The following is a 13,822-nucleotide window of genomic DNA, read 5'->3' on the forward strand; positions in this document are numbered from 1 at the left end:
AAGATTTTGGTCACCATGTTGGATCAACTGTCCATCTCAGTTGCTGTGCGACCAATAATTTAAATATGCCTGCGGCACCGGAGGGTCGTGGACCCTAAGTGTACAGTTTCACTCGGGTGGCTTCCTCTTCCTCAGCAGGGCCCACCTACATGAACGGAAGAGCGACTGTTTGGAAGAGGAGACACGGACACCTAGCTAGCTCCGCGCTGTCAGGTTGAATCCTGTATTATTTTTTCTTTTTTGTTGCTCCTGGCAGCAGTATAGTTTGTCCCGCATTCAAAGGATTGAAGTTTTCCTCACATTTATATTTATTCTCAGTGGATGTGTGCTTACGATCACAGAGAACAGAGGGTCGTGTGCTAAACACAAGGCTGTCGATGGGGGAATTAAGTAGCCTACCAGCCGTCTGTGAGGATTTCGCTTCTCATGTTTTGAGTCATGGTCGAAGCTTCGTCACTCTGTCAGAATGATGGGGGTTTCTCTGCAGGCGTGCGGCTCAGTGGATCGCTGTAGTAATATGTGAGTGCGGTGGACGGCCGAGGCCTGGGCCTGCCTGCCTGCCTGCCTGCCTGTCTGTCTGCCTGCCTGCACTGTTGTTTTGTGGTGTGGGCTGGGATACACCGCCTGTACCGGATCAGCAGCGTTAATTACGGCTCGGAGATTACCCCTGTTTACGGAGTAGCTGTCTGGCCTGCTTACATCTGAAGGAGGATTCAGGTGGGAATAATAGATGCGATTTCCAAGTCGTGTGGAACCCCAGAGGTGGGAAGAGCAACGGTGCTGGACCAGGGCGTGTGGCAAACTTACACACTTTTCAAAGATGAATGCTCAGCTTTCCATGTGACATGCTGTAGATCACACTGTTCTGTCAAGTCGGGGAAACTGAATTTCATCAGGAGGGAGGGGGGCGCCATCTCTGTCATGAGAGACATCTAGGGTGCTGACTTTTTTATTCATTCAGGGGGGAGCGGGTTACTTTTTTTGTTGTTGAAAGAATGGTTATGGTTTGTCATTGTAACAGTGGCACTCTTTAAGGGCTGTACAGACTGTAGACCTGGGCAATCATTGCTGTACATGCTCATAATATGCTTCCCGTCATTAGCCTCAGGCTACAGCAGTTTAATTGTGTACAAGCAAGACACATAATTTAGAGTAAGTGGGTTAGAGTCGCGATGACAAAGGGGCACATCAGAATGGTTTCTCTCTCGACATATTCAAAATAGCTGGTGTTGGATCATTAAAACCCCAATCTGTTTTCTGTATGTTTTATTAAGTTTCTTTAGCCATAGCCAGTGTTGCGGTCTGGTAGCCATTATCATCAGTTTCAAAGGTTCTGAAAGCAGGCATTTCAGCATTGTTGAATGGCTCTGTGTGACACAGCTGCTTCAAATGTTACAAAAATGATGGCCGCTTACAACGGTGGCTCCTCAGCAGTGGCTGCCCATCATCCGCATCACCACCACCAGCTCCAGCACCTTCCGCCTCCCCACATGCACCACCACCACCACCACGCGGGCCAGCATCACTTGCAGCACCCAGGCTCCGCCGCCGCTGTGCACACGGTCCAGCAACACACCTCCACAGCTGCCGCTGCGGCGGTGATGCTGAACCCCGGCCAGCAGCAACCATACTTCCCCTCTCCTGCCCCTGCACAAGCTCCTGGGCCGGCGGCAGCGGCGGCTCCCGCCCAGGTTCAAGCCGCCGCTGTCAAAGCTCACCACCATCATCACCACCATCAGCAGCAACACACGCACCACCTCCAACAGCAGCTGGATATAGAGCCTGACAGGCCCATTGGCTATGGAGCGTTTGGGGTTGTCTGGTAAGTGCACCGCACTACGTTTTCTGAACAGAGTGCTTTATCCAACACTACAATCCACAAGCTCAATCTGTGACAACATGACATCGGATGTCACCCATAGTTCAGTTGTAATTACAGGGGTTATGTCTACCTCTCCAGTGGCCTCACATAGCCAGACCTGTATGGTCAGCGGTGGAGAATACCTCCATAGCCACTACTTGCCTCAGTGAGGACTTGCTTGTAAAATCTTAAAACTTGAGATGACACATTGAAGGTCATTTTTTTTGCATTGACTTTTATTAATCACTTTCTTGTGTGGCATCCCAGTGTAAACATTTCAAATATGTGCACACATAACTGCAGCATTAGTTGGTAGTAATGCTAACTAATGTAAATGAGAAACTGTAAATAGTACTCAGCATTTGTTCACTCAGATGTATCCTGCTTTTGACAGTGGGGTCATTCCATCTCAAGTCAACAAATGGCTCCAGCAGCACCATTTCTGATTTGCATTATATTCAGTTTCAGTGTGCCATTAGGTCCCAAAAGAAGATAGCAAACAGGTTTTTGGTCATATGTGTACACATTTTGCTTTTACACCCAGTTATAAGGGGGTAGGTTTCAGCCTAAATCTGATAGCCATCATTCAGGTACATACTTCAGAGGTCCATAATTCTTGAAATGTGCAAGCTAGAAGCATGAAATTCACAGGAACATTTCATTTTTCACTGCTTGTTGCAAAACAATCATGTTTTTAGCCCTAGTCTGAGTGTGAAAAATTTTATGGAGGGTGAAATTCCTGGAAAAAAAAACGAAAATCTTAATTTCGCCCATGTTTGAAAGGCCTCTGTATGCCATTTTAATCTAAAAAAAATATTAAAACAGCATTTCTTTCTTTAGTATGGGTCTTTACATGCTAAAACCACTGTTGAAGTACTGAGCTGTTTAGTGTGCAGGACCTACTTTAATTTGGGGCGAATCTGAAATTTCATGAAATACAACCACATTTTTCACCATGTGTGATAAATAGCACCACTCTGAAACTTTTTGCAAAGAATTGTTGTATACTAGTTGTCAAAACTTTAAAATATTGAATTGGTGTTCTGTCACCTTCATATTGAAAATCTAGGCCATAAGGAGGCCTAAAATGCCCTCGGCCATCATTTTTGCCAGATTTAGGGCAAAGAAAGTGTCATAGGCCCTTAGAGTAGGGTGACCATATTCTGTTTCTCTGAAAAGAGGACACACTTCCAGCTCGTGCGCGAAAAATGTTCAGTCCCCCCCCCCATTTTTAGGGGTTTTCCATGGGTCAGGGGGCTTTGTGCTTCAAACTCAGTTAAACAGATATTCTGAATTTCCCAGAAAAGAACACTTTACCTGGATATACAGAAAAATAGCCCAAAACACTCACAGTTGCTTTATAAATAATATATTTATTAATTTAAAGCAATTCTCCTAAACAATATAATCAGTCACATACAAATATGGCATGCTCTCGTCTTTAATAGTTATTGACTCAAGTTGTGTAGGAACACATGTATTCAGATGTTTAACAAAATAAGAAATAATCATCTCTCTTAAGTCTGACACTTACACCTTAGTTAGGAAAAGTGAGGTAGAGCACCATTCTTCAAAATAACCTTCCAATTATCAATTATGTAAAAATAGAAATAATGCCTCAAAATATTAAACAAAAAGAAAAAAGAGAGGTAGCCTATTCTTCAATGTTCAGTTAGCCCATTCTTCAAAATAAAGTGTCTAATGGCAAATGAAAAAAATATAGAAATAATAGACCTTTTTCCGAAACGTCATCATCGAACGTCACCGCCGGTCACCGGCCCCAGCAACGCGATTCCGCCATTTTAAGAGGGGTATGCTTTGCCTTGACGACCATTACTTTCCCACGTTTCCCTCCCGATTTGAACGACCAAAAGCAGATATGCCCAAAACTTGCGCTGTTTTTGGCTGTAGTTCTCAGTCATGGAGCAACAAGAACATTTCCTTTTACAGGATTCCGACTGAAAAGGGCCAGAAAAGGAGTTTATGGCTCAAAGCATTGAGGCGGATTAACAATGATGGAACCACATGGAGCCCACAGTCAAAATGGTCCTATGTTTGCAGTCAGCATTTCGTCAATGGTATGTTGTGTTTCATGCAATTATTAACCCTTAACTGATTTTCTGAAATTATTAATTAATAAGCTTAACCCGTTGCGCTTCAGTGTCCCGCCCGCGGTACACTTTGAAATCTGCATAAGCAATTTGCTAAATGTCTGAAACTGCAAACACGATTATACAAACACTATACGCCGATGGAAAGCTTAGATTCTCATGAATCCGCCGATATAAACCACTTTCAGATGTGATTACCACAGCGGGTAATATAAACACATTTGTCCGACAAAACGAATATCCATCCATCCTTTCTCTGTACACGGCTTCAACATACACAGCGCGACTCACATTTCCGGGTTCATTATTACACACAGATGAAAATATTCCACAAAAAACGGCCATAATCCAACCTTGGACATCCAGACGAAACAAGCCAGTAACATATTTTGTCCAAAACATGTCTTGAAGTCGGTATATAATCCACGAATAGGTCGTTTTCAAGGAAATGCACCTCGCGATGCACGTCCAATATTCCCTGTATTTCTCGTCATATTTTTATTTACAAATAGAATATTACCGATTTTTTTGTACTAAAAGTGGCTGGAATTGACTGCAACATATGATGTCTATAATTATCTGAAATGTTGAGGGCTAGCTACTTAACTTAGGCTAGTGCTAGCTGTGCTTCCCACAAAAAGTCAGGGGTCTTTCTACTCACACTGCTATTTTTAAACCTTCTCTCCTCCCTTTCGTTCTGCTAACTACTATGCTGTAATCAGCAGCATTGTCCTCATTATTGTTAGCACCTCATACCCTTGGGCCTAGGGTGGGTAGAGCTCATTTACAGGTATCTGACTCTTAGTTTTGATAATGCACATCTAACTAATATACATACACTACTTCCACTTGAAATTAAAAGGTGTAATGGCTCACCCCGTTAGCTTAACATTAGCTTAGCATAGCGGAGCTGGTGTAGCCATATCTTACAAAGCATTTATCATTCTGACATTGACCTGTATGCACAAAAACGTATAAATATAAGCATACCTCAAAGAAAACGTATGAGTCCAGGCTTTTATAAGTCTTCATCTTCTCCATTGTGTGGATGCCTGGGCTGTTGATAAGGTACTCGTAAATGGAGTGCCAATGAAGATCTGGACACGTAGTAGGGTCGTTTTCCCATGAAACCAGAGGAATTTGGTACGGACATGACTGCAAACCAACCAGTTCTATTTTTTCTTTATACCGTAACTTGGCTTTTGGCTCAAGATTTCCGAAATAATCACCAGACGTTTTTCTCCGGGTCAAAACCGCGTGGTTTCGGCGGTCAAATCATGGTTGCTAATGACTTTGTTGCCCCCTCTTAAAATGGCGGCGTGCGTTGCTAAGGAAGGTGTGGTCACGTGTCCCCGACTCTGACGTCACTGCGAAAAGGTCTATGCCTCAAGTCAACAGTCCTTTTTTCCTTCTTTTTCTTTTCTTATTAGCTACAGAGACATAAGTCCCAGCTTTGCAGACTGTACATTCTGCCTCCCATTTGACACGACCCGGACGAAAACGGGTACTTTTTTTGCATTTCATCAGTGAAATGACATTTGCGTTTCGGTATTTTCTTTCGGTTCGAGTGCTCTCTCGCAGTGTGCCTACCTGCCTGTCAGCCTGCGAGGAGTGAGTGTGGAGCGTTCCGGGGTTCGGCTCAAACTCCGCCTCTCAGAGCGTGTTTCCAAAAGAACCATTCAACGTGAATGGTAACCGGCTCATTAATATTTATGTACGTCGGATTACCAGCCAATCACGAAGCGCGTTCATCAGCCGGCTCATTAATATTTATGTCCGGCTCATTAATATTTATGAAAAGGGAAAGTGCCGTATCTGTAGGCCACGGGCTACGGGTACGGGTCCGTATCTGTAGACACTACCATGATAAATACTCTGGTCTGTGACGCGCTCAAGCTGGGCAAGATCAAAAACCCGGACATTTGAAGGACTTTATAAACCCCGGCCGGACAGCCCGGACAGCCTCTCAAAAGAGGACATGTCCGGGCAAAAGAGGACGTATGGTCACCCTACCTTAGAGGATACAGGTTTCTTTGTTGTTTATATATGATAAGATGGTTGCAACACTCCATCTAAGCCTATATGGTGATCGTTTGAAATACTGCACTCACTGACTCTAGCCTGTTAGTTTTGGAAACATTCTCATGAAGCCCTGGAGCCACGACAAGGCCGGCTAGGGTTGTTTTTTTTTTTTTTTAAAGAAAAACTTACACCTAAAGAAAAGTAGATAAAGCTTTGAAATTCTAAAGATGAAAGATAAAGCTTCAAAATTCCTTTGTGAAAACAGACATCTATACCGTATTTTCACGACCAAAAGGCGCACTGTACCAAAAGGCGCAGTCTCAGTTATGTGTGCCATTACTGTATTTAACACACACATAAGGCGCACCTGATTATATGGCGAGGGTTTTATATACAATCCACGCCCACACTTCCCCCTTTAACGTTCTCATGGTGTCCTCTACTACGTCGGCCTTACAACAACAACACACACACAAGCATACAAGTGTGCGTATTTAAAAATAGAGCGGGAGCAAAACTGAGTTTGGTTGTGCTTTATTTAAGTATTGATTACAAAGTACTAACATTTTTTAATCCTCAATAGTCGCGGGCATGGTAAAACACACGGATTAAACAAGCACACAAGTGTGCGTATTTAAAAATAGAGCGGGAGCAAAACTGAGTTTGGTATTCACATTTTTTTTTTTTTTTTACCGGTAATCGTCATCAATCAAACCGAACAGCTGCGCTAAACCTCCATCAAACATGCCAGGCTCACTTTCTTCACTGTCAGAGTCACTTTCCGTGCCGTGCGGCGCCTCGGAAATGATGCCGGCTTTTGTGAAAGCTCGAACAACAGTGCCAGCAGACACGTTAGCCCAAGCATCTACAATCCATTCGCAAATTGTGGCGTAACTCGCCCGGCGCTGCCTTCCACTCTTAGTGAAACTGTGGTCTCCATCGGTCATCCATCGCTCCCACGCCGCTCGCAGCCTTACTTTCACACCGATGGCCAGCAGTTGGAGTTCCTTTGTCAGGCCTCCCGGAATGACAGCAAGCTCAGAGTTCATTTGCTTCACTTGTTTTTTCACATCGGCTGTGAGATGGGCACGCATAGAGTCACAGATCAACAGCGATGGTGATGCGTGGAAAAAACCACCTGGTCTACGTCCGCCTTACAACAACACACACAGGACGCACTGCACCATAGGGCGCGCCGCACAATTTGAAGAAAATCTAAGACTTTTATGTGCGCCTTATAGTCGTGAAAATACGGTAGCTTGTCATATGCGGAGTCACTGACCAGTGCCAGCAAAAAAGAAGAGACGTTTTCATTGAAACTGCGAGGTAGCATGTCAATAACTCGCAGTGATCCTGATACAGTTTTTTTGTGTGCACTAAAGGGATCACAGCAATTCTTTTGTAAGAATTCATATTTTTCAACAAGTATTTGCTGATGGTGATAACAGATTGTTTGACCTTCAATATTTGTGCCTGCATTGATCCCAGCTCGCAAAAACAGGAGTTCAACCAACTCCTTGTCTAAAGAATTTATTGGGATCAGTCCACATTTGGGGGTGTATGCTGTTTTATGGCAATCACTGGATTTCATGTGCTGCCCCACCGAGCAGGGCTGCATGGCTGTAGCCATCTTGCTGCCCTTTCTTTAGATCAGAAAGGTATAATTCACAAATACTGGTTTGAAGTACAGTTCAAGGTACCAAAGTAATTTAAGTTCCAATTGCCCACAGAAGAGCAGAGAGTTATTAGACTGAGGTAGAGATTTTCAGAACTTGTACCAAACCCTCCCCTTAGAGTACAACATCAGTATAAATAGTTGTGGTGTCCCTAGACTGGTTGTGTTGGCCTCAACAGGTAATAAGTGTGGTTAAATAACATCTGCTGATATACCTGAGGTGCAATATGACACATTTGATACTTCAAAATAATATATGTTATATGGCAAAAATGCTGCTTGAGGGCACTTTCAGGCCCCTATTTGACATAGATTTTCTATATGAAGGAGCCAGAACACCAATTCAATATTTTGACATTTTTATTACTGGAATATGAAGATTCACTGCTAAAAATTTCAGAGTGGTGCTATTTATCACACATGGTGAAAAATATGGTTGAATTTCACAAAATTCCAGATTCGTCCCTAATTAAAATGGGTCCTGCAGACAAACTAAACAGCTGAGTACTTCAACAGTGGTTCTAAAATGTCAGTCAAGACCCATACTCAATGATTAAATACTATGAGTCATAATTTATTGATTTAAATGGCATACAGAGAGCTATAAAGACATGGGCGAAATTAAGATTTTCATTTTTTTCAAGAAATAAACCCTCCAAAAAAATGTTCACACTCAGGCTAGGGCTAAAAGTCTGATTGTTTTGTAATCAGTAGTGAAAAATGAGATGATCCTGTGAATTTCAGGCCTTTAGCTATTATATTTCAAGAATTATGGCAATGTGAAGTACCTACTAGAATGACGGCTATCAATTGTAGGCTTAAACCTACCCCCATATAATGGGTGTAAAAGCAAAATGCATACACATATTACAGAAAACCTGTTTCCTACCTTCCTTTGGGACCTAATGGCACACACAAACTGAATATGGTGGAAATCAAAGGTGGTGCTGCTGGAACTTTTTTGGATATTGGTTGATTTGACATGGAATGACCCAGTGGTCAACTGACTGGCGACGTGCACAGGTTTTCAAATACAATGATTGTATTAGCCAGTAGAACAGTTAAAGGCCAGTTATGTTGTGGTGACAAGTGAAATTGCTTGAGTAATCTTAGTTTGACTCTATAACAGTGTGTTTAAAAACTCTGTACCTGGAATCCAAAGACTCCCTTAAGTGAAAATCAAGTTGATGACCTTGTCCTTGTGCCCATATGCTGTTTTTATATGCTAGTAGTAAATAAGCATGATGAAATAAGCAGTTAACTTCACAGAGGAAGCAACAGTGGAGAGTTACATCCAAGCCAGAGTTAAAGCAGGAGAGTAACAATTTCATGATTACACTTAGAATTATGCAACTATGAGATGAGACACATTTTTTAGGGATTTATTCAGTGACTGGAGAGGGACTTTAAAAGATGTAGATGTTCATCAGGCAGGAAGGATCTAATAAAAGATGCTAACAGGCATGATGGGATGTGTAATATAAATTGTTTTTTAAACTTGATTCATTTTTTTAAACAGAAGACTAGCTTGCTACGTAGGTGTCCAGAACACTAAATAATATGGCTTTTACCTGTTTATCTTTTTTTTTTTAAGTAAGATTTTATTTAGTTTTCAAAAACAAAATAAAAGTATACAAAACATACAACCATAGAAAACACATAAAAAAACAAACAAAAAAAGAAACACAGAGCAGGCTATACAAAGATATTACAACTTAGAAACATAAATAAAAGAGTACAATTGAAATTCTACTATTTCCATACAGTGGGCAGAGTGAGTGCGACAATCCACAATTTTATGCTATTATACCCGAACCTTTCATCACTGTGATTCTTACATTTCCAGGCAAATGGTCAAGAAGGGGCTGCCACATATCGGTAAACAAATCTTGGTTTCCTGCCAATTTTGCACTGATTCTTTCCATTGGCATAACTCGATAAATCTCATTATACCAATCTGTAACTGTTGGGGGTTTGTCCATAATCCATTTGTTTAAGATGCACTTTCTAGCCAATAGAGCTCCGGACGTCACGTGACTCCGTTTGTTTACGCCGCCATGTTGGCAGGAAACTCCGCTTCAAAATGAATGGCGCTGGTAGAAAATTTACGCCGTCTGAGTTTACTTTTCACTTTAAATCCGACGATATTATAAAATATACAAAGAAACTGGACAAACTAAACATATCCGATCCATATCATGCCCCCGGTATCTTATTTAGGAATCTTAAGGCGGTCGGAGCGGACCTTTTACCGGACCTGCGGTACCCTGACATCTACAATTACCTTATAAATTTTCCTTCATCCTACTCCGGTGAATCTCTTAAAGCGTATAAAAGCCTTGTGGGGTATAAATGGACACAGGCTAACTTTGTCACCGGGATTCAGATCTGGAGTCTTCCTGCGAAGGATATCGCTGTTGTCACTGGGAGGGTAAGTGTAGCTTTGTCCTATTAAATTCACATGAGCAGCGAGCAGTGTAGTGTAAGCAATCACTGTCTGTGCAAGCTTGAAACATACAAGTTTAATTCACAGTCAATGGTTTAATACATCTCTGTATGATTTCTGAATGATAATAAAACACGTTTATTTATTTATAAAAGCACAACGTCATACATAGAGCAGTTATCAGGCAAGTGCTATTTATTCTCTGTTACAGGTTAACCACTCCCAAAGACTAAATGACCCTCAGCTGAAGCCATGGGTGGTCATCAGGAATGATGGAGTTGTTTTAGGAGCACACTGTAACTGTACAGCAGGGCTTGGAGAGTGTTGCTCCCATGTGTCAGCAGTGTTGTTCATGGTGTGGCAGTATAACCATGCGAGAGAAGACGAGATAGCAGTCACGTCCAAAAAGTGCAAGTGGACCAGGCCAAGTGAGGAGTCATTGAAAAAAGTGGAGTATCAGCAAGGCAAGGACATTATTTTTAACAATTCCCAGCAAAGCAAAAAAGGAAGATCTTCCAAAGGCCACACTGCCATTCCGCCAGCCTTCCCACCCCTGACCCCCACTGGGCAAGCACAGTTCTACAGCAGCCTCTCCAAATGCAGCACACAAGAGGGACAGATAATAGAGCCGGCAGTCCTCTCCGTTGTCAGAGAGTTTGCAGCATCATATGTCCCTAAAGCCGTCACACTAGATCTCCCAGAACCCCTCACAAATCTGTATGATAGACAGGCAAGAGATGTCAGCGTAGAAGAGTTAGAAGAACGAGCAGAAACACTTTTTGAAGGCATTACTGTAACCAAAGAACAGGTAAATCATCATAGCATTAAGGTTTAAAATAAAGGCAAGACCTGATGATAGTTAAATTTAAAATGGTTTATGCTGTGAATATGACATCTCTCTATAAAATCAGAGATGCATTTGCTGACTAAAAACAATAGTTGTGTGTTGCTGTATAACATTTTGAATGATCATATTTTCAGAGTGATGTTGTTGAAGAGGAGACTAGAGCACAGTCAAAGTCCAAAATCTGGTTTGATCAAAGAAGTGGTAGGATAACAGCATCCACCTTCAGAGCAGCCACAAAGGCAGACATCAGAAAGCCATCAGTGTCCCTGATACGAAAAATATGCTACCCAAAGTCTCATAGCTTCACCACTGAGGCTACCAGGTATTTATGCATATACATAGTATGCATTAAAGTATTTTAAATTGGGTTTGTGTGCTACTTTAAAACTCAACACATTCCACCAAAACTCCACTCTATATAATATCAATCAGTCAGTTTTTTCTATATAGCACTTAATCTCAACCAGTCATCTCAAGGAATTTTACACATAGACCAGGTGGAGACTGCACTCTTTGATTTAATGAGACCAAACATTCCAACATGAGCAGCACTTGGCAACAGTAGCAGGGAAAAACTCCCTTTTAATGGGAAGCAACCTCAGGCAGAACCGGGTTCCACACTGTAGTCATTTTGTTTATCAAAACTCATGGTCTGTGACCTGAATGATTATTTTAATATATTGCTGTAAGACATCTAAGTTATCTAAACAGATGTTGTTGTTTTACAGATGGGGTTGTAAGCATGAGGAACTGGCAAGGAAATATTATGAAATGCAGCATCGCCTTTCACATTCAGATGTCCGAGTTGAAGCAGCTGGATTCAGGATTTCACCAATACATCCATTCATCGGAGCCTCACCTGATGGTTATGTTTCTTGCAGCTGCTGTGGTTCAGGTGTTATAGAAATCAAGTGCTCATTCTGTGCAAAGGACCTCTCTGTGGATGAGGCAGCACAACTTTCAAACTTTTGCCTTAAAAAAGATGAGCAGGGAACCAACAGACTAAAACAGTATCATGCGTACTATTATCAAGTACAAATGCAGCTTTTTGTTACTGACAGACAATATTGTGATTTCATCCTTTGGACTGAAAGAGACAGTACTTCACCTTTTGTTGAACGTGTGACAGCAAATGTGGCATTTCTTGATAAACAATTGGAATGTGCAAAAACCTTTTTTAAGAAATGTATCATTCCAGAGCTGCTTGCCAAGTATTTTTCAGCACCAAAGCCAGCAACAGCATTTGCTGACCATGGTCAACAAAGGTGCTACTGTCGCGAGCCAGAAGTCGGGAACATGTTAGTGTGTACCTCGGGCTTCTGTTCAGTTAAAAAGTTTCACAAAACTTGTCTTCACATGAAAAGAATTCCTAAACAATGGAAATGTCCAAGCTGTAGAAAGGTTATCAGCTCACAAAAAAAGAAAACACTGACAAACAACAGTGAGGTGTAAAAAGTAAGTGGCCCTCTTTTGTAGCCTTGGCACCACAAATTGACAGTTTTACAGTTAGTAAAACATACCAATCTGTTACAAAGGAATCTGTTACACACAACGAGGACTGTGAGAACAATAGTTTATTTACAGTTATTTAATGTTCTATTTACAGTTATTCAAGTGTGTGTTTCACTTTTCAAGGGAAAAAAAAAGAGTTGAAAAATGAGTTGAAAAATAAATGAAAAATTATTTTTTGAACAATCAGAAATGTTCCTTCTCTTTTTTGTAATGGTGATATAATTTCTGTTTGACCAGACCTGTGAAATAATTAATCATCCATGTTTGCTCACTACACACCATTAAGACAGACAAGACATCAAATCCGTGATCACTCACATAAACATGTCTGAGCTTAGTTACATTATCCAACAGCTGTTGTCAGACTGACTACATGACATCTACTTACAGGATCACTGAAAGGGTACAACAGATTCAGAGACATTGGTAAGCGCACAACATACTTTTACAATTTTGTCAAGGTATGTCACATCATTTTCTGTGTCAATGTCAGTGAAACCTATGGAGGCAGTGCTTTGCAAAATGGTGTATTTTTGGCGTAGAACTCCAATGACTCTTTCGATGTGTATCCTAAGAGATGCTAAGCATCTGGTGTTCTCCAGGTCAACAGGATCTAACTGTTTCTTGCCACGAGTGAATGCTGGAAGCTTTAATTCAGCTTGATAAGCTTGCACCAAGTCTTTGACATTGAAGCCTCTGTCTGCCAAAACCAAGTCCCCTGGGAGCAAATGAGACAAAAAACTACTTTGCTCTGTGATGACCTTATCACTTGTGCGGCCTCCCCATCCATTGGAAATGAAGCAGATGGAACCTTGTGGGGTAATGGCAATTAAATATTTCATTGTATGGTTTGATTTGTATGTCGAGTAACACTGAGCACTGGCCAACAAGTACTTGGTTTCTCCAAAAATATTTCAAAACAGTCAATAATGCAAACTGTCTTTTCAAACAGACTGTTCCTAAATGCATACGGAAGCGATTTTCTTAATGATTCCCTGTCAGGCCATATTACAAGACTTGGAACTAGTCTACAATACATGACACTAATACTGTGTTTGAAAAGCTTTGAAACCGTGGTTGCATCGATGCAAAAATAATAAGCCAAAAAGTCAAAGGACAAATTCATTCTCATCTTAATTAAAGCTAGCATGTACTGCTGAAATAATGTTAGGCTAGACTTATGCTTTAGATAGGGAGCAATGACATTAAAAACGGCTATAAGGAGTGAATATGTTGATAAACCAGTGAGAATATTAACCTTGCTGTCATTGTTTTGCAGACTCATCTCATTTATTGCAGTTCTATTCATTTTCTCTCTTAATAACATGTTTTCAGTCCTCAGAGCTTG

At 41.4% G+C, this 13,822-nt stretch overlaps 1 protein-coding gene across 1 annotated transcript in view; it reads left to right on the top strand.

Annotated features, from left to right (window-relative positions):
* Positions 1–13,822, top strand: part of nlk2 (nemo-like kinase, type 2) — a 95,599-nt gene continuing 81,777 nt past the window's right edge. The window contains exon 1 of the mRNA XM_051958331.1: positions 1–1,822. Coding sequence (XP_051814291.1) covers positions 1,362–1,822 — 461 coding nt within the window. The 5' untranslated portion in view covers positions 1–1,361. The remainder of the gene's footprint in view (positions 1,823–13,822) is intronic.

Source organism: Acanthochromis polyacanthus, chromosome 13 (genome assembly GCF_021347895.1).
Source record: "Acanthochromis polyacanthus isolate Apoly-LR-REF ecotype Palm Island chromosome 13, KAUST_Apoly_ChrSc, whole genome shotgun sequence".
NCBI classification, from domain to species: domain Eukaryota; kingdom Metazoa; phylum Chordata; class Actinopteri; family Pomacentridae; genus Acanthochromis; species Acanthochromis polyacanthus.